This window comes from Apteryx mantelli, chromosome 4 (genome assembly GCF_036417845.1).
Source record: "Apteryx mantelli isolate bAptMan1 chromosome 4, bAptMan1.hap1, whole genome shotgun sequence".
Taxonomy (NCBI): domain Eukaryota; kingdom Metazoa; phylum Chordata; class Aves; order Apterygiformes; family Apterygidae; genus Apteryx; species Apteryx mantelli.
Genome location: NC_089981.1, coordinates 47,816,433 through 47,840,432, shown reverse-complemented (window position 1 = coordinate 47,840,432; position 24,000 = coordinate 47,816,433). Strand labels below are relative to the sequence as shown.

The following is a 24,000-nucleotide window of genomic DNA, read 5'->3' as shown; positions in this document are numbered from 1 at the left end:
AACATTCTCCATCTGTCATTACCTCAATGTTCCATACGCAGGAAGAGTGGTACAAAGCGGAGTAAACCTTGCCCACTTTCTTCGGGTCTTTGACATCCCACACATATAAGCTGTGGTCGTTGTATACACAGGAAAGCCACTGGTTGGTGGGGTCAAAGGTCAGGGCAATCGTGTCTGGATACTTTGCATCAGCCATACCAGAGAAAAGACGACTGTGCAAAGAGAGAACAACAGCCTAGTTAACGAGTCAAAGCAAGGAGGTCAAGCATGAGAGCTCAGATTCTCCGAAAGGGGATGGCCAGGTGAGAAATACACTGTGCCATAAAAGTAGAGAGAGAAGGCTGGCTGGGAAGACCTGCCTGTTGAACAACTATTGCAGCAAGAAGTCCCAAGAGAGGCCTGAACATCCCAGGGTAGAAGTCATTCACCTTGCTGTATAACCCAGAGTCCAACCACAACAGACTTTTGACTCTCCCTGAAGGATTAAAGAGGACACTTGGTCATCACTGGAAGTCATCAATTACCACTGCATAAGCAGGTGGTAAAATCCAAGTCAAGCAATGATCTCAAAACAAAGGGGAAGGAGGATCAACTTTTGGTGGGTCCTATCTTTTGCATACTGATTGCAGTTAATTGCAGGAACTGCTCTGGCATGGGACCAAGGGGAAGAATAGGAGCAGTCACTAGCATTCAAAAGTTAGGAGCACACCAGCACAATGGACAAAGGAATGATTTACTTCAGCTGATGCTTGTCTGACATGCCTTCCCCCCCACGCACACACACATTGGCCAGCTTGGTGCTGCTTGGAGCAGCTCATGAGATGGGCAATTGCAGATGGATATGGTCCTTTCTAGACAGGCAAGCTCTCTGCAGCAAACTTAAAAAACAAAGGAACTCTGCACAAAAAGGAAACTCCCATTTTTCCACGTTAGACCTAGGTCACATGATGTGAACCTAGGATCTCCTCTGCAGGGGTCCTCTGTTGAGTCCTGCCTCCAGGCATGTAGAGTAGGAGCTACTCTCTTGATCTGAGCCCACAATGCTGCTAAGGATATTGAAGTAAGCAATTATAGTCAGAGTGCCAGTGTTGAGAGCAAGTAACTAAAAAAGACTAATGGCAATCTAGGGATGAGGGCCAAAGTGTATGCAGTACACCAGACAGCTGGGAACTTTGCTTCAGCAAGTGCAAAACCTTTGAGGGATAGAAGAGTACAGCCCAGATCCTATTAAAAAAAATCAAGTCATTAATACAGTTGTGGGCAGTTCATTGCAGGCAACTGGCATCCCAGAGAGGCTCTGGCATGCATAGGGATAATAAGGAGTCCTGTGTTTTCCAGCTTCTTTTGAAATTAAAAAAATGCTGTTAAGATTGTAATCAGCCCTACAGAGGCATGCTTAAGAATCATGTGAATATCTACGCTTGACTGACAGATATGGGAGCAGCAGAGAGTACTTTTAAAGGGCCAGAATACGTGATTACTTGACTTAGCACTACCAAAATTGGTAACACTAAATTGAGGAAAATAGTTCCTTTTCCCAGCTCCCTCACTGAATTATCATCATCTTCCACTGATCCTCCAGAGGAGGGCTATACAGTGCACTGTTTGCACTTTTTCCTCAAGTTTCCCCCCAAAAGTTTAGAGAAAACCTGTTGAAACTCAAGAAAAAAAAAAAATAGTGCATCCCTGTAGACAGGGAAATCCACTAGAGTGATGGCTGGCGGACACATATGCCTTTGGATTTCTTTCCCCACTTCTCCTATTGAGATTTGCAAACACAAACACGTGAAGGGTTTTCTCTAGCAAAAGCCTCAACAAGCTGGCAGACAGAACTATATGAAAACCACATTATCCATCTTAGAAGGTGGGAAAGAGAGCCAAGGGAAAAGATAACAGAGCAAGGGAAGAAAACAAGAAAACAGAATGCACAAGACAGAGGGAGGAGAAAGACTGTGGACAATAATAGGATATTTGGGTCCATAAATGCAAGAGAGCCCTTGAAAAAACACTGCATGAAAGCCTGGGCATTTCTTTCCAGCATCGTTATATTGTTACAGAGGAGAGTGTTCACAGCCCTTACCATGATAAGCAAAGGATGTGCCATCACACAAGAGCAGCTGAAGCGTGCCACAGTATCCTGTACACTCTGCCTGCTTACCCTTAGCAACCAATATCAAAAGGTTGCCAGAAGTGGGTGATCCCAAGAGGATGAGGAGCAGCATATGCTGTGCAGCTCAGTGACCAGCTTTGGGCTGTAGCCCAGCAATGTGGGGTCAGGCTGTGACAGCTCAGGGAGATCTGCCACATGCTGCCAATTTTAATCCATAAAAAGAGCACACTCTAAATGTCAAAAGCCTGGGGACCACTTCTAACTCACACAAGTCTCCTTTGCTACCTTCCACCCGCTCCACAGTACCTGGCCTCAGTCACACTCGCGATATCTGTTCCCAAGAAATGTGGCTTCGGCAGCGTGGTGACGAAGTGAAGGTTCAGGGGGTTAAAAATCCGCACGGTGCCATCAGCGCAGCCGCAGAAGATGTAGTCATGATTCACAGAGATGCAGTTTGCCACAGTGGTCTGAGGAAGACATAGCACACAAGAAGGCTAGCGAGCAACACACACTCACTGCAAAAGTCACCAAACATGGCAGAGAGAATAGCAAATTGACAGACAAAGGAATCATGGTCAGAAGAGCTGAAGTGAAGTGAAGTTGAGCCCCTTGCAGTAAGGAAAAGTCTAAAAGTCCCAATTTCCTTTCTGAGGAGCTTCCTGGCCAAGGCCCACTGCAGATTCCAAGTGGCTAAGGAAAGAGCTCCAAAGGTCAGCTCCCCTGCTGACATACAGCCACTCCTGCTGAGGGAGGTCAGCAGAGCAACACATTTGCTCCAGCTGAGTCTCACTCCAAACATTATTTTTTGCTCCTCTGTGACATTCAGCACCACTGGCAGGGAAGCAGCACTGCACCCTGTACTACCACACCAATACATTACTTGTCACAACAGGACAAGAAAGGAAAAAATGATTTTCTCCCCCCTCCCACTGGGATTTGTACAAATGGCAGAAAATGGTAGAAAATGGAGTGTGGTGATAAGTGGATAAGTTCAATGTAAAACTTTGTCGAACTTACTGTGAAGCTGTCTGTATTCTGAGCGAGAGTGAAAGGCAGATTTAGAGAAGAAAGGAAAGAAAAGAAGAGGCATTTCACTTGAAAGAAAGTGTGGAAATATTTTGCCTTGGTTTCAACACTCTGGATCCTTTCAGGTGGATATCTTGCACTCAATTGAAAGAAAAAAACGCTGCTGAAGTCTTAACTATGGGCCCACCTGGTAGTTTACAGTAGCCAAACCCACTACTAAATTGGGAAGTTGCATTTGAGATGCACAAGCCAAGCAAGACACTGCAGAGAGGAGAGATCAGAATCCTTCTAACACTCTTAGTTGTCCAGGCCAACCCAGGAGGGACAACACAGAGGTTGCCAAAGCTACATCAGGACACTGCTTTGCAAAAGGGCAGTAGCTGTAACACTAAAGCTTGAGAGTGGAAGAGCCTCAGGGATTAATAAAATCCCTTTGCAAAGGGGCAATGACATTTCTGCCTAGCCTCCCAACCAGTGTAAATCAAAGTGGCAGAAGCCCAAATTCTCCTCAGTCAATAACTTTCACTGCTGGTGGCTGGCTTGGGCTCTCTGAATGCACTTGTTATTGCTCCTGCTCTGTTTCAGCAGGCACTAACATTGCAGGACAGGAGAACACAAAACTCACCCTCAACTCCACCCACTTGTCCAGCAGCCTTTTTTCATTGAATTCACACAACAGGCCTGAGGATGTGATACAGAAGGTGCTGTCGGCTTTCTTGCCCCGTCCACATGCCACATCCGCAAAGAAGTTGTTCCTCAGTTCCCCAAGCAAGCCTGAGCGACCTAGCAAGGGGACTGTGGCATTCACCTACCAACAAAAAACAATTTGTTAGGAACAGAGCCTGGCACTCCAGACACATTTATTAGAACACCAAGCCTTCAGGGCAGAAGTACCTCAAATAAAGAGAGCTGCAGAATACGAAGAGAGGTGGTGACAGGTTTTATTTGCCACAGACCCACAGGTTGCGGAGTGTATTGGGACCATCAGTATTAGCAAGTCAGTAGAACAAAACTCTACTTGTGCCACCAAAATTGACTTTCCAAACATATGACCCAGAGACAGCAGATCAACCACAGGAAGAGCAATCCTTCCATGGCCAATCTGTGACTTATATCAAATGCCAATGGAGGGTGGGGTCCAAGCATGAAGTAGCAACTTCTGTTCATGAGCATCCAGAAAAATGAGCATATGTGGAATACATATCTGATGCCCAAGAGCAGAAGCTGCCAGCTAAAGGGTTAAAGCCTTTAGCTGACACTTCAAAAGAACAACCACAGCCTCTTGAGATGCTCACACCCACATCAAACAGCTCTCCCAATCTCTGTGCTGCAAGGAGCTCAATGACTGCAACTTTTTTTTTTTTTTTTTTTTTTTTTTTTTGGTATACATAACTACTCAAGAACAAACATGCTGCTATGCAACTCCAGGAACCATACCCCTGCCCCAGCACATAAGACAAGCTTTTGGTACTGTTGCAGCATGCAATTGCTACCACTCCATGGGGAGATTGAGGCTTGAGTTCCAGAGACTGAGTGCCAGCCTTGAATCCCAGGAAAATAAAGGGTTCCCAGTTCCCACAGCAAAATCCACATGGCTGTAAGATGTAAGTGTCTGCTCACAGCTTGGCAGCTTCTCTCACCTTGGAGGTTTTGCTGTCATCTAGGTACCAGAACTTGATATGCCGATTTCCAGCAGTGACAAAGTAACTGCAGTCCTCTGAGAAAGACACAGCTGTCACTTTACTTGAGACTTTGTTGGCTGCCACCACAATGTTTTTCTGGAAACATAATTGTTTAGATAGCTTAATTTCTTTGCTCAGAAGCACAGGAAACTCATTTCAACTGCAGGCATATACTCAAAACACAAGCTGCAGCAGTGGAAATAGGAGACCCAAACTGTCTCCCATTTACCCCTGAATAGAACCTCCCCAGCATTAGCTAGGAGCACTGATTTGGCAGAGTGTAGAATCCACATTTGCATTCAATCCCACTTCCACACTGAATGAGATTGAGAACAAGTCAGCAGTCACTAGTGCCTGCAAGGATGTGCTTTCTGAGCCTTGACCTGTTGGTTTCACAATCACAGGGAGCACAGAACAAACACATTTCCCTTTCTAAACAAGGAAAGCATATGCATGCCAGCACCAGCAGGGGCTCTCCTAGCCTCCAGGCAGCAATGAGAGCAAGGCACTAAAGATGGGGAACAGGTATTTTCCACAGGGAAAATACTACCGATTCCTCCATAAATTCTCTCTTCTCTACAAGAAAGCAAGCTTTATGGAAAGACACAAGAGACAAAAAAAACATTTCTACCCTATACCACAGGAGACAAAGCAAAGTCTGCTATATTTCTCTGTGCACCTCAAATGGTCAAGGAGCCTGCAAAAGGGGGAAGAGGACGGCAAGGACAGAGAAGGGAAATGGACACTGTCTGAGAAGAATGGTTAGATGGCAGGAACTCCCTGCCCACAATATTAGTGCTCAGTTTTCCTCCCCTCCCATTCTCCAGGGATGGTAGAAGCGTGAACTAAAAAGCTTTCACCCCTTATCTTTGGTGAGTTTTCAACCCTGTAGTATGTGACTGACAACGAAGTACCAGGGGAAATGTTTATGACACTCACTCTCTTTCCTCTGCCCTTTCTTACAGTGCCCTTAGCACCCAAACTCCACGGGCCCTGTCAGACAGGGTACATACAGAACTGAAGCAACAGAGGAGCCCAGGCTGCAGCACCAAGTAGGACCCTCCAGCGCACACTAAGGGAAAAGGGAGGGGGACAGCCATTAACACAAATTCCTTCAAGAGAGCACACAGAGAAAACTCTAGGGTCCTTGTAGACATTAACATCTGGATCACTGCTGTGGCTTTCTTTATGGAAGGAAAGGGGACCCTACCAACAACAGGGGTTTGCTTTTTCATCACAATCAAACAACTGAGCAAGCCTCCCAGACTGGAAAAACAGGGAAATTGAAGCAGCAGCACAGTGGATGAAAGAGAGGTTGCAGTGAAAGGTGCAAGGAAGTATGTCAGGAGATCTGGTTTCAATTCTTTGTCTCAGTTTTCTTTGACTTCGGTCAAGTCAAATCTCTCTAGTTTTAGTACCCAGTTTGCAAAAATGCAGGCTAGCTGTGCCTCCTGACAGAGTCTGGAACATATATTTAGAGAGTGTGTTCTTCAGCACAGAAGGGTGGAATAGTTCTTACCTTATAAGCTCTCAGGCAAATAAACAGGATCACAGTGAACAGAAAAACTTGCATGAGCAAGGCAGAACAAAGCTGCCCATACTCAGTCCCATACATACCATGCACTATATCCACCTCCAAGTCACTACTTGGATTTGTGTGACTAGAAAAAAACAAAAGGCTGAACACTCACTTTTCTACACTGACACGGACATTTATGTTTTATCACTACACAACTCAGCTATACAAAAAAATAGCAAGGTCAAACTTCTGCTCATGCAGGAGAGGACTAACAGAGAGAGTTTAAAGTACAGCACTGAAAGTATAATGAAGAGGTTAACATACTACACGAGCACAGACTTATAAGCTGCACAATATGAAATTTAACATTTGTATCTGTGGTCACATACAATTTTTAAATTTTCTCTCTTTTAGAGAGTGTTACAGTGCCTGAAGAGGTAGCAGGAGCTGACTCAAACTAGAAAAAGCATAAATGCTTAGTTCTAACTAACACAGAAGACTCCAAACCTATGTAATGTGAGCCTGGCAATATATGTATGTTTTTTTACACAAACAGCACACATTTATATGTTTTCTAGACGAAAAGACACAGGCTTTATTTCCCACAGAATATTGCCCCAACCCAACAGCACACAGAGTGGCCACTGTGCTCTATGAACATTCCCTTTCTCATAGGTCAAGGATGGGTTTGGAGTATCACAATCCTGACAATATGAAAACAAAACAATTCAAGAGCATTCACTACACCACAGAAGGAATCCCTGGCTGGTGAAAGTTTCCTTCTTCAACCCCATGAATTAGTTTTTAATAAGCCTCTAAAAAGGCACAAGGCTTTGACAAGGTTTTGGAAGTCCGGACTTTTCTGACTAGGCAGCAAGATGTCATGTGTCTCCAAATATAGAGAATAACCCTTCACTGAAGTGCTTTAGACCATCCCTAAGGGACCATAGCGCTCTCCCATGTCCAAACTTGTCTGTGTCTATGAATGTCAAAAGGGGGGGGGGGGAGGCAGAAAGCAGGACAGAACTGAAATCATGTTTATCAACCCTGTGGTCCACCCAGCCTCTTGGGGAACTCACCTTCCATGACCACACGTTGACAATCATGTCATGCTGGTACCCCACTGAAACGATGTACTTGGAGCTGGGGGAGAACGCCACACAAGCCACACCGTACTTGTGCTCCTGGAGCTCAGCCACCTGGGTCCGCTCGGCCACATCCCATACCCGAACAGCGGGCATGTGTCCACTCTGCAGGGGACAAGGACAGGCACAGAACAGGAAATGTAACTCCTGAGGTCAGTTCTGACAGATCCAAGCATGCAAAAGTGTGTGAGCTTGGAAAAAGATGTATAGATGTTGGAATCACCATAGAGAGGTTAGAACTCACTTCCTTTGACTCTTTAAAGCCCAAGCTGAGACTGCAAATCTAATGAGCATGAGCATTTCAGCAGGTCCCTGAAAGAATTACAAAACCCTCCCCTCCTTCAGTCTCTTTCTTACCCTCCCCCTAAAATGGCCAAAGACTAGAACAATACTTTTCATGCACATCCCTGATCTTTGCAATGGGAAATCACAGCCAGCTCATGAAAAGCATTATGTGACATCATATCTCTGGACGTAGTGAACCCAAAGATCCTCACATCCTCTGCTCCGAACACAACATGGACATTGGAGATCTTGAACCAGGTCACACCTTCACAAAAACATGAAATGACTGTTTGTCAATTATCACACAGCACTTCCAGAATGCCTGTGGGAGGCTAACAGCATCATTTCCACCACAAAGGTAACCGCAGGAATGCATGCTGCCTGAACAAACGTGGGCAAGGTAGTGTCAGAGAGACATGGAGGGAACAGACACTCTGTTTTTACACTTGTTCTCCAGAGAAACAGGAGATCATAGACTCCAGAAATGCCAAAGCAGCACCTTCTGCCAGCCGATTCCATTTTTTTCTTTAATTATTTATTATTAAATCAAAATAAAATGAGAAATACAAGGCAAGTTGAAACGCTGGCCAGGAATACACCTGACAGGAAATGCTACTCGAGAGCTTATTCATGAATTCATATAGAAGTCTGTCAAAAAGGTAGCTTCCAAGATAACATATCCATGGCAACAAGACAAAATGGTGCCTTTTCTGATCAGGGTTAAGTCAGTCATTTGATTGCGTGGGAGAGGCAAGTCTGATCACTAGAAGGAAAAATCAAAGCTTTAGAAACCCAGAACTGTGAATGTTTAGTTGTCTTACTTAACAGCTTTGCCAAGCAACTTCTTGTGGCCTGGAAAAGTGCTGTGGTCAGATTTTACTGTATTTGGTGCAGTTCTTCTTACATGGCAGAGCTCACGTCTCAAGGTTGCTGTCAAGATGTTACAGCGAGCTGAACAAGCTGCTCTTCAAAATAATTGCTCTACTTTAAAATATATACATTTCCCAGCATCTTAGTGTCCACCCCAAGACATTGACAAATTGATTCATATTCAGTAATGCAATAGATGCTCACCAACCACAAGCTCTATGTGAGTCCCATGGACAAGGAATTTACGCCTCCACGTGGAGAAAAAAAAAAATCCATTTTCTTCTGCATTTGAAATATTCAAGAGACATTTAACATGTATGGCAGGCCAAGGAACAACCTCTGTATCCTCTCTCCTGAAAAGCCAGTCACACGGAAAACTAAGGGGTTACTATGCAGAATTAGCACAAGGCCTAAAAGTGATCTTTGCAAACCGAACTCAGTCCCATTTCCCAATGGGAGCTCCCACAAGACAGAGGTTGAATTAAGAAGAGACTGCTGACACCAGCAGGGGGCACTACTATACAAATTAATAATTCAGATTTCAGGCATTTGGGATGACACCAAAAAGAGAAGCTGCTTTAGAACAGGGCAAGCCGAGACACGTTTTGCAACATGGCAAAAAAGCTTTCAAGTATAGCTGGAAAGACTATTTTGAATCAAAGCTTGCCATTTACCCGAAAACAGCTTCAAACTGAAATGTTTAGGCTGTCAGTAGGAAAAACAGCCATTTCATTTTTCACTGCTTCTCCTGCCCCACATGAAAAGAATAGAGATTTACAAAAAAAACCAAACAAACAAAAATCAAAAAATCCACAATCACCAAAATCATCAGAACAGGACACTGGGGAGAAAAAGATATATAATTCTTTTATAAATAAATAAAATATATGCATACACACAAACATAAATATGCATATAAAAATGTTATATACATTAAGACTTCTCAAGTATAAGGAGTGATTAAAAAACAAAAAGTTTCAGCTGTAAAAATCTCATCCTTTCACTAAAAAAGTAACAACAACAACAAAATCTCTAATGGAAAATTTGCCCTTACTTCTGTTGTGTTGAGGTAACCTCCATCCCAAAATACTATCATTTCTATCCTATGCCTGATAACAGGGATTCAGTCCTAGCTAGGGAACCACCCACTGACATGACAGCTGCCATCACAGCAACCAAACTAGGGACCTCTGGAGTGAAAAGCCTCGTTCTTGACAGCTTTAACACAGGGTTGTGACGTACTTCTCTGTGGCTGAGGCTCCGGAGGGGACCTGTTTTGCACGTGCTCACCAATAGCTTACAGAGGCACAGAGTCTAGTGGTAAATTACCATTAGTAACACAAAAGAGCAAAATGAGCCCAACCATAAAGGGGACAATCAACATTTCTGTGGATTTTTAACATCGAGTAATTCCAAACTCATGACACACAGTCCATGTCTTGCACTTCTAATGCAGAACAGACACTCAGTGCAGTCATCCTTATTCTCCCCCTCAAGAATTTTGAGGAGAGGAAGCAATTGTCACCAGCAGCCAAGCACACAATGCCAAACCACAGGCACCAGCATCTTTTGTCACTATTCCTAAAACTCCATTCCACATGCACTTTTCACTTTTCCCACAACACTGTTACTGGCTTCAATTACTTCCCAAAATCCTAGAGGGACAATCCTAAACTCAATCCAAGAGTAAGGACCATCCAAGTTCTCTTCATTCATGCTAGAGTAGAGCAGTATTTTGTATTCTTTGACTTATTTTCACTCTACCTTCAGCTCACAGAGGTCAACCCAAAAGACCCCCCCCCCCAAGCTGACCAGAGGGAACAGCACATCAAAACACTCTTAGCAGGAGCACCAAAGCCACCCATAACTCAGTAGGTCCACAGAGATGGAACTCTAAAATAGATTTCCCTGTAAAAAGGCAGCTCACAGGCTTGTTCTGTTGATATTTCAGTGGCTATAGTCCTGACAAAAAGCAGAAGGGATTTTACAGGACCCAAATTCTCAACATTTTCTCTTTCTAACATCCTCTGCCCTGCTCTGAAATGGGATGGACAAGGTGTACCCTCTTTCCTCTCACACTTACCTCTCCTGTAACGAGATATTTTCCCTCTGGAGAGAAAGCAAGGGCTGTGATTGTTTTCCTAAAACAGAAAGAATGACACTGAAACACTTCCAGCGTGCAATTTCATTTCAGTATGTCATGACTGGGGAGGAGTTCGGGACAGACTATAAAAAAGCTCAAATTACATATAATAGCCTGCCAACAGTTACTCTTTACCAGAAGTCTAACACCTGTCATGGGGATTCCCTGCTGCCCAAATCTCTAGCAGCATGCCTACAGCACCAGAAAAGCTCCAGAAGTTGAAGTTCATCTTCATATCCATGCCTTTATTCCAGCTGCAGGGCCATATCACAGTCCTGGCTCCAATAATGAGGTCACAGTTTCAGGTGGGGGGAAAAAAAAAAAAAAATCATACACAGATACCATGGGATTCTAGTGAGACCTCCTCCATGTCATGCCTTTCAAAACTTCCTCATGTGGCCACAATATTTATGAAGTGTTGCCTAGTCAGCTACAGCAGTTCACATTAGGAGCAGCCACAGGCAAACTGGCAGACAGACTCTGCCCAAGGCAACTCTCATTGCAGGAATTTATCTGGGAGCAACAGTCTCCTCAGCAGCTCTTATACTTTGCTCAAGCCATAAAAACCTTGAAATTCACCTCCCACAGAGAACAAGCCCAGCTTGAAACTTCACTCACCTGGAGCTGTTTAGAATATGGTGTTGCTTATTTTTTCTAGGGTTGAACAGCACAACAACACACCTAGATGGAGGAAAGAGAAAAACAAAAGTAGTTGACATAATAGCCATGGGCATAAAGAAAAACAAATAGAGCCATCCTTGTTGGCAGAGCAGAAGCAAAGGTAGTCCCAAAGAGCTGTTCCATCCCCTAACCTCACAGTCTGAGCTGTGGTTAGCTGGAAATTGCAAAGGAAAAGAGCAGCTCAGAGGAGAAGAAATCCCAACTCTCTCTCACATTGAGGAGTATTGTAGCATAAATAATTACCTTCTAGCATGTGCGAGCTCCAAGTCTCTGATTGCTCAAGCTGGACAGAAAGGTTAATTATGAAAGTCTGTGCAGTGGCCCCAGTAGATTAGGTTCCCTATCCCCTGCCATGAAAATGACCCTATGCTCTGGACACCAAACCAGCATGTTTCTCAGGTGAAAAAGTCAGGAACAATGAAAGAGGGGATCTTTTGAAAAAGCTCTCAGGAAAAAAGAGTTCATTTTCTGTGCCTTGCCCATAATACAGGACAGGACAGAAAGCCGTTGAGTGTAGCACAAGAGGTTGCTGGCCAGTCAGGTAGTGAGAAATATGTCAGAACCTATTGACCCAAGAGACATATATGAATAAACAACTTGATCGGAGGCTCTGCAGAAGTCTCTCAGCAAGATGAACTGCAAAAGCAAAAAGCAGTAACCTCTTGTTAAGCAATATAGTTGCCTCTATCAGGAGCAGAACAGTCAGCGATTGGGAGGGGGGTGAAGAAGAAAAGGCCCCACTTCCCCACAAATCCTACCAATAGCACCTTGCCTTGGCGCCTCTGCCCACCACGAGCAGCCTGGAGCACTCCTGGGCACTGTCTCTTCCCCACCCTCCACACAATTTTTTAAAATCCTCATGAACCAGCCTCTGTCTCGGAGAAGAGAACAGCAGCCGCTTGTGGCAGGAACACACGCAGCCCCCACTGCCCCCTCATAAAAGCCTTAAGTGTTAGCAAGTGAAAAAAGAAGGAAAAATTGGCCTTAGGTAGAACCACCATCACTCTCTAATGACTTTGTGCCCTACCTTACCTCACCTCTAAAACAGAAATTGTGTTTTTTGACTCTCCTCCCTCTGCGAAAGGGGAGGCTGCCTGCCACACACCGCCGGGCTCTGACAGTCCCAGCTGCTTCCTCTGCTGTGGTGCCAGAGCACTAAAGAGTGTCCCGTGCTCCGGCTCCAACAGTCCTCACCGCACCAGGGACTTCAGTCATATCATCCTCACATCGGTGCGAGTCACGGCACACAGGGCCTGCCCACAGCGCATGCCAGGCTGTGGGCATCAGCCCCGGGCAGAAGCAGGCTGCACGGAGAACACCTCAGCCTGACGTAGCCAAGCAGAAAGCCAAAAGCTGAAGCATCACAGAAAGCTGCTGCATCTACAGGCCTCGCAAATGTTTCCAAATGGGCAGCGTGCACTCTCAGGTTCAAGGGTTTAGCCAGGATTAAGCACGCCTCAGTGCCGTGCTGCTCAGGGCAAAGCCAGAGGCCTTCCAGGCCCCCCCTCCGTGGTCCGGCATGGAAGCAGCTGGGGCCCAGGGCCGCAGGTGCGGCTCAGGTTTGACAAGGTTGCGGCTGCGATGTCTCCCCAGGAGCTGGCATCTCCTTGCCTGGCCCAGGCAGTCGGCCTTTCACCTGCTCTGACAGGGCTACCCTGCCAGGAGCAGTGTAAATTTTAAACTGGAAAAGAGAGCACAAAGGAGGACTGACATACCAAGAGCAAGTGTCTTTGGCCAAAGCTGTCACACTCCATTAACATCACTACCTCTAAGCAGACTCCAAAAGGTACTAAAGCTTCAACCTCCAAGGCACCCACCGTGCACAAGATGTGGCCCCCTCATTAGACTACTCTACATTTCCACCTACGGTGCTCCTCAAGAATAGCCCTGGTAGCCTACACACACACATGCACTATACAGAAGGACAAGGCAATAAAGCACCAGGCTTTCTTGATACATTAAAGCAGGCAACCATGACTGGAGAGGTAACCTTGTGGAAGAGCAGCAAAAGTGTAAATAAGCAGGTTGTACCAATTGTGATTGATCCTCCGTGCTTTTTATACTGGGGACCAATCTGGAAAGTTTCAAGTCAAACCTATGCTATTTATTTCTATAGGATTAGTGTAAGGAAGTAGGTGTTTTGTGATCCAGTAACAAGGCAGGGAAGGTTAAGCCTCGCAAATCATGAGACATGACATAGGAAGTTAGCAGATGTGGAAATCTGTCCAATTCCAAGCCTCTAGCTAATCAGAAAAGCAAGACAAAACCGCACTATGTGAAGTTGGGTAGGGTTACATGGACCAAAATCCTGCTGAGTTATGACAGGGATGAGTTGCTCAAAATAAGCTTCATAAAATATTAGAAAGAATAAAGGAAAGATACAAAATCCCATTGAAGACTTTCCTATGCAGCTTTTAAATATAAGTTCCTTTGTGTTTTATTACAAGGAACTCTGCACAAAAACAGGACATCATAGAAGTGAACAGAATCTAAAAATACAGGAAAGAGGCAAAAAACAAACCATGGTCTTCAAATCAGGCAAGCAAATAAACACACTATTTCCTAAAATAGTACAGTACAGGGTCCAGGGCTTTGCCTTTATTAACTTATACATCTGAGCCTCGAGTCACTTACCATCATGAATTTTAGCTCAAATGCCCTCCACAATTGGCCATTTCCTTGCAAGGCTGTCTCCCTGCAGGCTTCCTTTCCCACTTCTTAGCTCTCAGTGAAGTCAAGACCCCACAGTGAAGATAAGAGTCACCCAGCTCTTGCACCAAGGGGAATCAGCAAACCACTCCAAGAGTCACATAGGTTTTAATGTCAGACCACCAGTCAAACAGAGATATTTTAACTCTGTATTAAGGCACCCTTATGTTTGAGCCAGTGAGTTTACGACCAATATTTAAACAACGCCATGGCTGGGGCAGGGAGGGGATAAGAAATATCTCCTTACTAGTCAGCAAGTATTGACTTATGTCATGGAAAAGTAATTTTAACTCATACACATACTGAAACAAGATTGCATGTGGTTATGGTGAGTTGTAAACTAAACTTGCTTACTGGTTATGGTCTTCTATAGCCTTAACCAATAAACTGATTTAGCTAGGCTAAACTAATCTTTTAATCCTTGTTTCTTAAGTTATCTGTTACCCAACAAAAGCTACCCTCTGCTATGTTACCCCATGCTGATTTTCTACCAACACCCTCCTGCCTGCCCTACCAAGAGCAAGGAAGACTTCAGCCAACTCAAAGATACCTTATTCAGCAGGATAGCAGCCGCACACCACATAAATCTTACAGCAGGACACAGCTGCTGTCCTGGGACTCAGGAGCACCTGACTTTGAAAGCTGGCTCGTACTCAAAATACTTGGAAAGGTGTCTAGTGCACTCCATCCTAGAGAGCAGATCTCTGAAGAGCAGCGATTAACTATTGCCAGCACTCGAACCTCTTCCGAGTGTTTGAGGCAGTCTCAACACCTGCTCAGGCACTTGCAGCTCAGCTCTGCATGGCCCCACAGCAGCCCCTGCATCCCCCAGAGCCAGCAAGTCACTTTAGAGCAGAACCTGCTGCAGTTTCCCTGCAAGTCAAGTCAGGCTACCAAGCCCTCAGGAGATTCAAAGTATCTATTTTTTTTATGTTTATGTTGGCTTTAATCTTACATTAATTAAAATAATAAAATATTTACCATGGAAAATTAATTACATACAAAGCATCCACCCATCTATCCATCCTCTATTGTGTCTGCTTCTTCATAAGACTATGTTCAGCATTTTACAGCCAAAGAGGTGGAAGGAACACAAGGGAAGATGGCATTGGTCTTTTCATTCCTAACTTTCAATTGTAGATGTAGACCAAGTACTTCAAACTTGCACTTTTATGATGGTCTCATCACCTCCTCCTTACCCCCACACCTTCCCTGAATATAAGCTTTCAAAGCAATTTCAAGTTCTCAGGACACCCTTGCTTAAAGAAAATTTCTTAAATGGTAGTGGCAACATGAATACTAGCACTAGCTCCAGAAGAGCCTCACATGGGACCTGCACAGAGAAACATTGAGCCTGGTGCACATTGGCTGTTTAGAAGGTGAACACTGTTAGCAACCTTGCTTCAGCACAAAACCACATCTTTGCAGTTGTGGACAGAGCTTAATGAACACAACATCTTTTGATCCATGATTATATTCTGATTTCCAAGACATTTACAGAAACCATTCACTGCTGTGTGGATTACTGCTGTGCAAGCCATATCCCAGACAGCTGAGATCAGGTGTCCAGTTTGTTTGCACACTGGTTCCTGCAGAGATCACTGGCAACTGCACACATATTTAAAAGTATTATTTCTAGGTCTATGATGTCATCCACAACCTTCAAGTACACCTTCCTGATACAAGCAGCTTTTAAAAACAATTTGGCACTTGGCTGTGGGACCTCTCCCAGGGCTCATGTTTCTTGCGGGGCATTCAGGTTAACTTTAGACAGATGCACACAAAGGACAGAATCTGTTCTCAGAGTTATGACCAAGGTTCTTGCAGACGACCTGAGCTTTCTCCATCAGGAAGCCCATTTGGGACAGCCAACAAGGAAGCAGCAAAAGGTTCCTTGGAGAGCTTGCCAAACCTCCATGAAGGCACAGCCCTACCTTATATACGCACAACTATGCACCACATACGCAGATATAAAGCTGGTGTTGTTTCAAGGGGAGTTTGCAACAGTTTACATTGGCTCCAGCAAAAGGAAAGAAAAACAAAACATACAAATGCAGCAATTTCCCTAAGCTAAATATAGGAGCAGGAATGAAGAGGAATCAGACGTCAATAACACATTTACACAAAGTATATGACTCACTAAGTCAGTAGCACTGGGTCACTCCAGCCTCTCCTGCCCTCCCCCCTCTTACTTCTGTCTCTCCTCCTCCCAGCTCCGCTCCTGCTCTTCCCCAAACCCTAGTGTCTCTGCATTTTATTGTCCCTTCTCATTATCCTCCTCCTCCCGTTTCCCCACACATCCCTGTAGTCTCAGCTGCCCTTCCCCCACCCGCCTGCTCCCTCACCCCTCTTCAGCAAGCTAACAGAAAGCAGATTTCTGCCAGCGTCAGTTTTCCTCTTTCCTTCCTCTGCTGGCCACCCCCCTCCCCAGGGGGCTTGGGAAGACTGAAAGTCAGCAATGGCATTCCTTTCCCAAGTTATCCATCAACCCAGCCTTGCCATATCTTGCGGGACACATGACTGGAGGCAGAGTTCATGAGTCAAGTCCTCCCCAGATCAGCTAAATGCACACAATCTAGGTGATAAAGAGGATGTTGTATGGAGGAAAGAAAACTCTATTCAGACATCGAAGCAAATTTCTTTTTTGCTACAATATCCTCCTTTCATGCTGCTGCAAGAATAAATGAAAAGAGCAAACAGTCCCAACACTTCCATCCTGGTCCATTTCTCAATTCATACTCTGCTCTTTTCGCAAGATACAAAGCTATTCAAGTGAGAGTGCAATAGCTTCCTATGCACTAAACGCATACTTAAAGAAGAGAGAAAAGAAGAGAGAAGAAAAAAAGAGAGAGAGAGAAGAACAAACTCTTTTTTTACACTGCACTGGTTGCCAAGAGAGGCTTGATCAGTGTGAAACAGAAAATTAACATCAGCTTTTGTAGACACTATGGGTTAACAGTGATGGGAAAGAATGTGCACACTGAATATGTAACTGAAGAGGTATTTTCATGCAAGCTATATTAATTAAATGTATTTTGAGAAGAAAGGCATATCTATTGAGAGGTTAAGACTTAGGCGTCACTGCCTGAGCATAACAGCTTTTGGAGCTCACTGCACCAAACCACGACCAAAAAGACTGGAAGGGTGGGAGTCTCAGAGATGCAGTTAAATTCACCCTTCACAAACCAACACAGACTAATGGAAGGTCATGACTGCTGAATAAGAAACCCACTGTAAAAAGTGGTCAAATAATTCAAATTTCAAATAATTGAAATGGCTCATGCATTTCGAGTGTCACTAGGCTAATAGTCTAAGAATTCCTGGTTGTCGAACAGTAACATGGTGTGGTCTGGGGTGAGAGATTCTCAGGGAAATTTGTTCTGTTTAAAAGGTTTGTTGGCTCCCCAAATCTGTAGGACTGGGAGCTCAAATGCACCGCGGAACAGGTTCTGCCCCAAAACACACAAGGCCTAGGGAAGAACAGGGCACATTTTAGAGACAGTTTCCCATACTACGCTCCCAGCCTCCAGAAATGTGACTTTTTGAGATTTCTTAAGCCAATGGGAGAAAAGACTCCTGTTATTTGCCCCATATTCCAGCATCATTACCCTCATCCAAACCGAGTTTTAACCAGCTAGCTCCCACGCCCACTAGATTCTCTCTTACATGCTTAGATCTGTGGGTAAAAATCTAGAGTCGGATGCCTTCAGGCTCCTCTTCTTCATAATCCCTTAGACAAAAGGGGAAATCACAGGGGAATCCTGTGGAACAGCACCTGAAGGCGTCCAGTGCTAAGACATAACCTTGCTATGCAATTCCCACCCGCAGACCAGGTGACAACTGCAGAGATGATTAAAAACTCCTCCTGGCCAAAAGTAACAAACAGCAGGTTTAAAACTGCTCATTTACCCCTACTCTTGATCATTTGGGGGAGTAGAAGGAGGGAATGTATCTACTCAAATATTTTGGGCTTACATGGCTTAATCTGGTATTCATGATGCATAGCAGGCAGAGCTGAAAGCAGCTAGTAGACAGGCTCCTTGTAGGACCTTTGCATCAATGCACAAAATGCAGATCCCCTACCAAGCAGGCAGCAGCAGTTTGTATGCTTTCATAAGACAGTGTCTCTTCTCACAGTCCACAGCCAGAAGCTCTTGCTCTCCTCCCCAGCCTCCAACCACTCCCTCTCAAGGATTTGGGCAGAAATTGCCCCTATTTCTTCCCCTTTCCGCATCACCATCACAGGGCATTTCTCTGCAGTTCTTCCATACACAATGACAGCAGAAAAGTTGGTTGCACCAACACACAAGAAGGGAAGCAAAACAGTAAGTCTGGTTCTAGAGGAAGGCAGGGCAGAATTGACATGAAGGATTTGTAGGGATAATCCTCACAAGGACAAACGCCACCTCTGCTCCCCCCACCATTCCAGTCTGAATCCACATCACCCAGTTACTGATGGGCCAGATAAGCCCAGTATGAGGGAACAAAAGATGAAGGAACCTACCTAACCTCTCTCTGCTCAGTCTCTGTCCAGTGCCATTTGCTTTGCATGACCACAAGGTAGTGCTCTGATGTCTCTCCCCAGTTGGGGTAGGATAACACCAGTGACAGCTCAGTTCTCATTCATCCATCCACACTAAGGCAAAAGAGCAAATCACGCAAGAGAACTGCTCTATCCTCAGATATACGAGTCTCAAAAAGCTTCCCTCCACACCCAACAAGTGCCTCTATGATCTGATGACATCCAGACAACCAGGCAGCTACCCTCCTCACCATCTGGAGCTTCCACTGGCAGCTCTCAACAGCTCCTTTACATCTACCAGATTATTTCTTAAAGAGCAACCAGCTATGTATCTGACCTCAAGCTGCAGATGTCAGAGGACAGATGCACAGATTTGAAAGACACCCAAAATGCTTTAAAATGAGGCTTAGAAATCCCCAACACATAAAAGGATGGAAAAAAAAAAATCTAACATAGAGCAGAGATGGTGACTGCATATCAATCCAGGACTCTCTTCCTGCATATGAGTAGACATCACTGAAGTTTCAGCTAGAACAGGAACACAGAGGAAAAACTCAGAGGGCTGAAAGATCCCTCCTATCTGCCTCATATCAGAGCAAGGGCACAGCCTGTCCATAATGATCGGCCACAATTATTTCTAACTGGTCTAGCTGATCTTACTTCAGCATATCCTGGTCCCCTTGGAACCATCACATACATACTGCGGGGCACAGAAAAATTCCAAACTAGGTTATTTCAAGGTCTGTTTCTAGGGGACAAGAGAGTTTTAAAACTGGCAACCCTTCTAATGCTGGGCAAACACAAGAGCAGAAAGATGATTCAGGTAAACAAATTCAGGGTCCACACTTCACAGAAAATGGATACAGGGGCAAAAAACAGTCCAGTTCCTGTCTCCTGCTGGGTAAGTTGTATGCAACCCCATAGCAGCCATGCTGGAGTCACGGACACGCAGTAGCAGCGCCCTAGGGAAAGTGATGGCTTCTCACAGAACGCCACAGTGAGGAGACACCTTTCCGGGAGGCAAAGAGCTATGCCAGAATGGCAACTGTGAAAGACTTGGACAAGAAATGAGTGTGGGGAAAACAGAGGGGAGAAAAGGGCTCAGAGGAAAAAACATTTAAATTTAAATCAGCTTACCAGCTGGGAATCATTACAAATGCAAGGAAGATGAAAACAATTTCAAATAATTTAAAAGGCTCATGGCTGCCTAGTCACCAGTGATTCAGCAGGAACTCCATCTTCTAAATCTCTTGATTCCCATCAACACTGCAAAGCCAGGAAAGGAAGCAAAACTTTATGGGTGAGACATGTGTTGCTTACAAACTTAGATAAAACATTGCCCAGCGGATCTGGGAACAGGCTATCTCCCCTACCTTGAAGAGGGTCTCGCCTGCTCCTCCAAACTGTAACACAGCTAGGTAAAACAGCTAAGCCATGCAAAGCACCAGCTACACATACATGCACAGTATTGTGCGTCAGCCTGCAGGTCTGACAGGCCACAAAGAACATAAGGCAGTGATGAAAAACCGCACACACACAAACCCACCACTGTTCGCTTTCCTCCCTCCCTGAAAAAACACACTTCCCTAGGAGCAGGGAAGCAACGTCAGATAAACAACTTACAGTAAGTTTTAAATCAACAAGGCTGGGAGCAAGAGTTACAGAACTGTGTTTTATTTCAGCACAATTGGCAAATGCCCACTAACCACAAATTAGGACCAGCCCTGGGAGCTAGAGTAATGGGCACCTCAAGATAGGAAGGCTGAAGGAGTAAAAGGACTACTTGGACAGATCATGAGAAGAAACTGTGTTCATCAGCTAGACAGGATGCAAAGCATTTGAAAATGGAGCCCTGAGCAGAACCTTACCAATCCCAGATGCTAGTAAGAAGGATAAAACAAATAGCTAGGATATGCCTGAAAAAACAGAGGAGCTTTGCACCAAGGAGGTGAATACAGCTTTTTCCAGGGTGAATGCTACACGATCAGAGCATACTGTGTATTGGCAAATTCCTCAGAAAGGACTTGCCTCCATATGCTGAAGACTTCTCCCAGAAAGTTACAGCTGTCACAGGCACATAACAAGTAGAAAAGAACAAGTCTTGGTCTTCACAGACCAGCCAAGACAACTGCTTCAGGGATCTCTTGATCCCCAGCTGTGCTCCACCCCTCTGCTTGCACCGCAGAGCTGGTCTCTCTTCGGGCAGTGTCTGGCTGCCAGCCCTAGATTTGTCTTCCAGTGCACAAGGCAGCAAGTGAATAATCAGAGGTACCAAAACCACTGGAAGGGAGGATGAAGGGCAAGAAGTTGTAATGATGTAGCCCTTTAATACAGTATTTTCCATTCTCAGTAACAGCCCATAAGCTTTGTAGGGAGTCTCAGGACTGAGTCTTGTCAGGTTTGCTCTGTTTAAACTTTTCTTGACCTGCCTGTAGCTCTGTTTTACTTGATTTAGCAATTTCTCTAACTAACCAGGTATTTATGCCTAATCTGTTTTTGTTTTATCTTTGTGTGTTACAACCATAGCTTAATATAGACAGCAGCAACAAGCAATTAATCTACACAGAATGAGGTATTTACAAATATCATGATGCTGCAGTGTAGAGAAATACAGGCCTGGTATGACAGCAGAGGCCTCGAGAAGTTGCAGCATAGATGAGTGCAGGCATGAAAGGATAAGAGATGGGGCACAGAAGACCCCACAGCTATGAATAACCCACCAATGGTCAATTGAAGAAATACAGACCTGGAGCTGGACAAAACTTGTTTTAGGCGTAACAAATAGAACAAAGAAGTTGTATCTAACATACATAAATGGCACCACAAATTTGGATGTAACATGGGGCTGCAGACAAATGAAGAAGGAGAAAGGTGTAAAAGCATGTTAGCAAACTTAGAAAAATGATTCCAAGTGAACCCTATAACAAGGAAGAAGAAATCAACAACATCAACATCACACTGCTTCCAATGAAGGACTCCAGAGGCTGAAGTCTTATGCTGTTACCATCTCTAGCAGTTCAAAGCTACTGACTTTAATACTCAGAAGAGCAATGGAAGGGTGAGCATAACACCAGTAAAAAAGGGACAGAAACTAACAATTGTGTCTGTGTGCATGTAACCGTTTTAACTGCATTACTACTATTATTGAGACTTTTCCTGTATAGACATATTCTAATGCATTATTATTTTCTTTCTTTTTCTGTAATTATTAGATCTAGACTAATAATGATTCTTGAATTAGTGTGTTAAGATTTCAGTTATACTAACAATAAATTCCTGGCTTTTATATCCACACACACACATATTTATATACACATATACATACACACATACACAGATATAAGGTGTGCTTCCTCTTTGCCCGTAAAGAAGCTTCTTCTGCCATCAAACGCTGATCAAATTCAGCTCTCCAGCCCAACTGGATCCAAAAAAGGATGGGAGCTTTCTCTGAAGGCGCCCTCTGGAGAGCAAGCAGCTCTCTGAAGGGATGCACAGACCCAGCTGGGCTTACACAGGAACACCTGGCTCCAGCTCCAGGTCTGCAGTGCCTCCCCTGCAAGAGCCATTCCTACCATGCTGCAAAGCCCTGAAAGCTGAAGAAGCTTTTTCCTTTGAAATCAAGTCCCAGAGGAAAATATAACCCACTTACAAGCAATTGGCCAACACCTCTGTTTCCAACAGTAAGCACAGCCAGGGTATTCCCTCATTGGACCTTAGCAATTTATGGGCACCAGGGAGAAAGATTTATACATCAAACTAATCATCTGGAGCTGAAGAACAGGACAGCTCATGGCAGGTGCCTAAGGGCTTTAATTGTGTAACCACTAGCAATCAGCATGGTCAATATTAAAGGAGCATTAATCAAAAGAGCAATACCAAAAGCAATACAATTTAACTCTCTCTCTGTTCTCATCTAATTAACCTTCGGAGAGAAGCAAACAGAAGCAGGTCTGTCTTACAGTCCCCTCCCCACAATCCTGCCCCCCCCGCAAAGACATTCATGCAGGTGTAATGCGCTGCAGCAGCCCCTCCAGTAGCAGGTGACCCAGCTTTGCTCTCTGGCATGTTCCCTGCAGCCCTGCTGCAGCCCAGAAACTGGAGCAGCTCTTCCCCCTGAACGCATAATTCCTGCAGTGTCTGCACAAGAGTTGAGGAGACAAAAACGAGCCCGCTGCTTTGAAAGCGCGGAGTTAAAGAATCACTACTCCCAACAGTCAGTTGTTTTAGCCTCCTCCAGGCATGGGCAAAGCAGACAGCTGCCTAAGGCAGTAGACTGCCAGGGACAGCAAAATGGCTATCAGCCTACTGCCAGCTTAGCCTGCCCCAGAGCCCTGCAAGGTCCTGACCTTGTCTGCTGCTGCTGAGGGAAAGGGCAGGGGGAAGCTTGCCTCTCCAAGCAGTTGCTATCAATACAATTACCAAGGCAACATCTCCAATGGCTCCAAGGTTCAAGCCCTCAGAGCTCTTCCTGGCTCTCTGTCCTAGCTTCACCACTTCTCAAAGCAGGAACAGCTCAGACTCTTATTCCCAGGGCAGCAAAATTCAATTCTGTCTATATTGTCTCTTTACGAGTCTTGTGACAGCTGTGACTTTAATGGAAGGTGAACGTTCACCTCTGCTTTGCCTGTACCTTATCCTAAAATAGAAGATTTTAACTGCACCGAGATTTTTCTTCAGCATAGCTAATGAGCATCAATTGTCACGGGATCTGAAGAGATAGTTTTCCTGGAAGGAGAAGCAATCATGATAAAACCCAAGCTTTTGCTTTCTAATACATCTCTTTCTCTCATCACAGGCAAACGTGGCCAGGTTAAAGTCCAAGACTAACAAGCTTTCGGCCAGCATGGTCAAAGCACAGCAACTGACACTCAAGGCAAGTGGCTGACATCAGCTTTGTCAGTCCTTGACTACCAGCCTGAAGAACCAGATCCTTGTACAGAGATGGCTAGCTTTCGTGCGCACACATAGCAGGGCACAGCTTTCAGCACTAGCCCAGCGGGGAGTGCCAAGTCCCATGTCTGGTTGGACATGCTTACAAAAACCAAAATACACAACTTAGCTATCCTGTTTAACAGGATGCTCTTTCACCTTTAACTTGTTGCCTTTCTCACAGCAAGTGAAATCCAAGACCATCTACAGTGCTAGATCCTCCAGGAAGAGGTAAATGGCTGACTCCCCATTGTTCACACCTGGTGATGGGATATGGACTTTGGATTGTATGTACTTCTTTTAAGTTAAACTCTACAATTTGTGTAAAGGTTGCCAGGAGACACAGGGCTTGTTTTGAGATTCTTAGAAAGGGTGGAGC

General features: G+C 44.8%; 1 protein-coding gene across 1 annotated transcript in view; it reads right to left on the bottom strand.

Moving 5' to 3' along the window:
• Nucleotides 1-24,000, bottom strand: part of MAPKBP1 (mitogen-activated protein kinase binding protein 1) — a 104,048-nt gene that overhangs the window by 38,964 nt on the left and 41,084 nt on the right. Inside the window, exons 4-10 of the mRNA XM_067296471.1 lie at nt 11,399-11,461; nt 10,721-10,778; nt 7,417-7,587; nt 4,777-4,914; nt 3,762-3,944; nt 2,417-2,577; nt 23-212 (exon numbers count right to left, since the gene is read on the bottom strand). Of these exons, the coding sequence (XP_067152572.1) occupies nt 23-212; nt 2,417-2,577; nt 3,762-3,944; nt 4,777-4,914; nt 7,417-7,587; nt 10,721-10,778; nt 11,399-11,461 (964 nt within the window). The remainder of the gene's footprint in view (nt 1-22; nt 213-2,416; nt 2,578-3,761; nt 3,945-4,776; nt 4,915-7,416; nt 7,588-10,720; nt 10,779-11,398; nt 11,462-24,000) is intronic.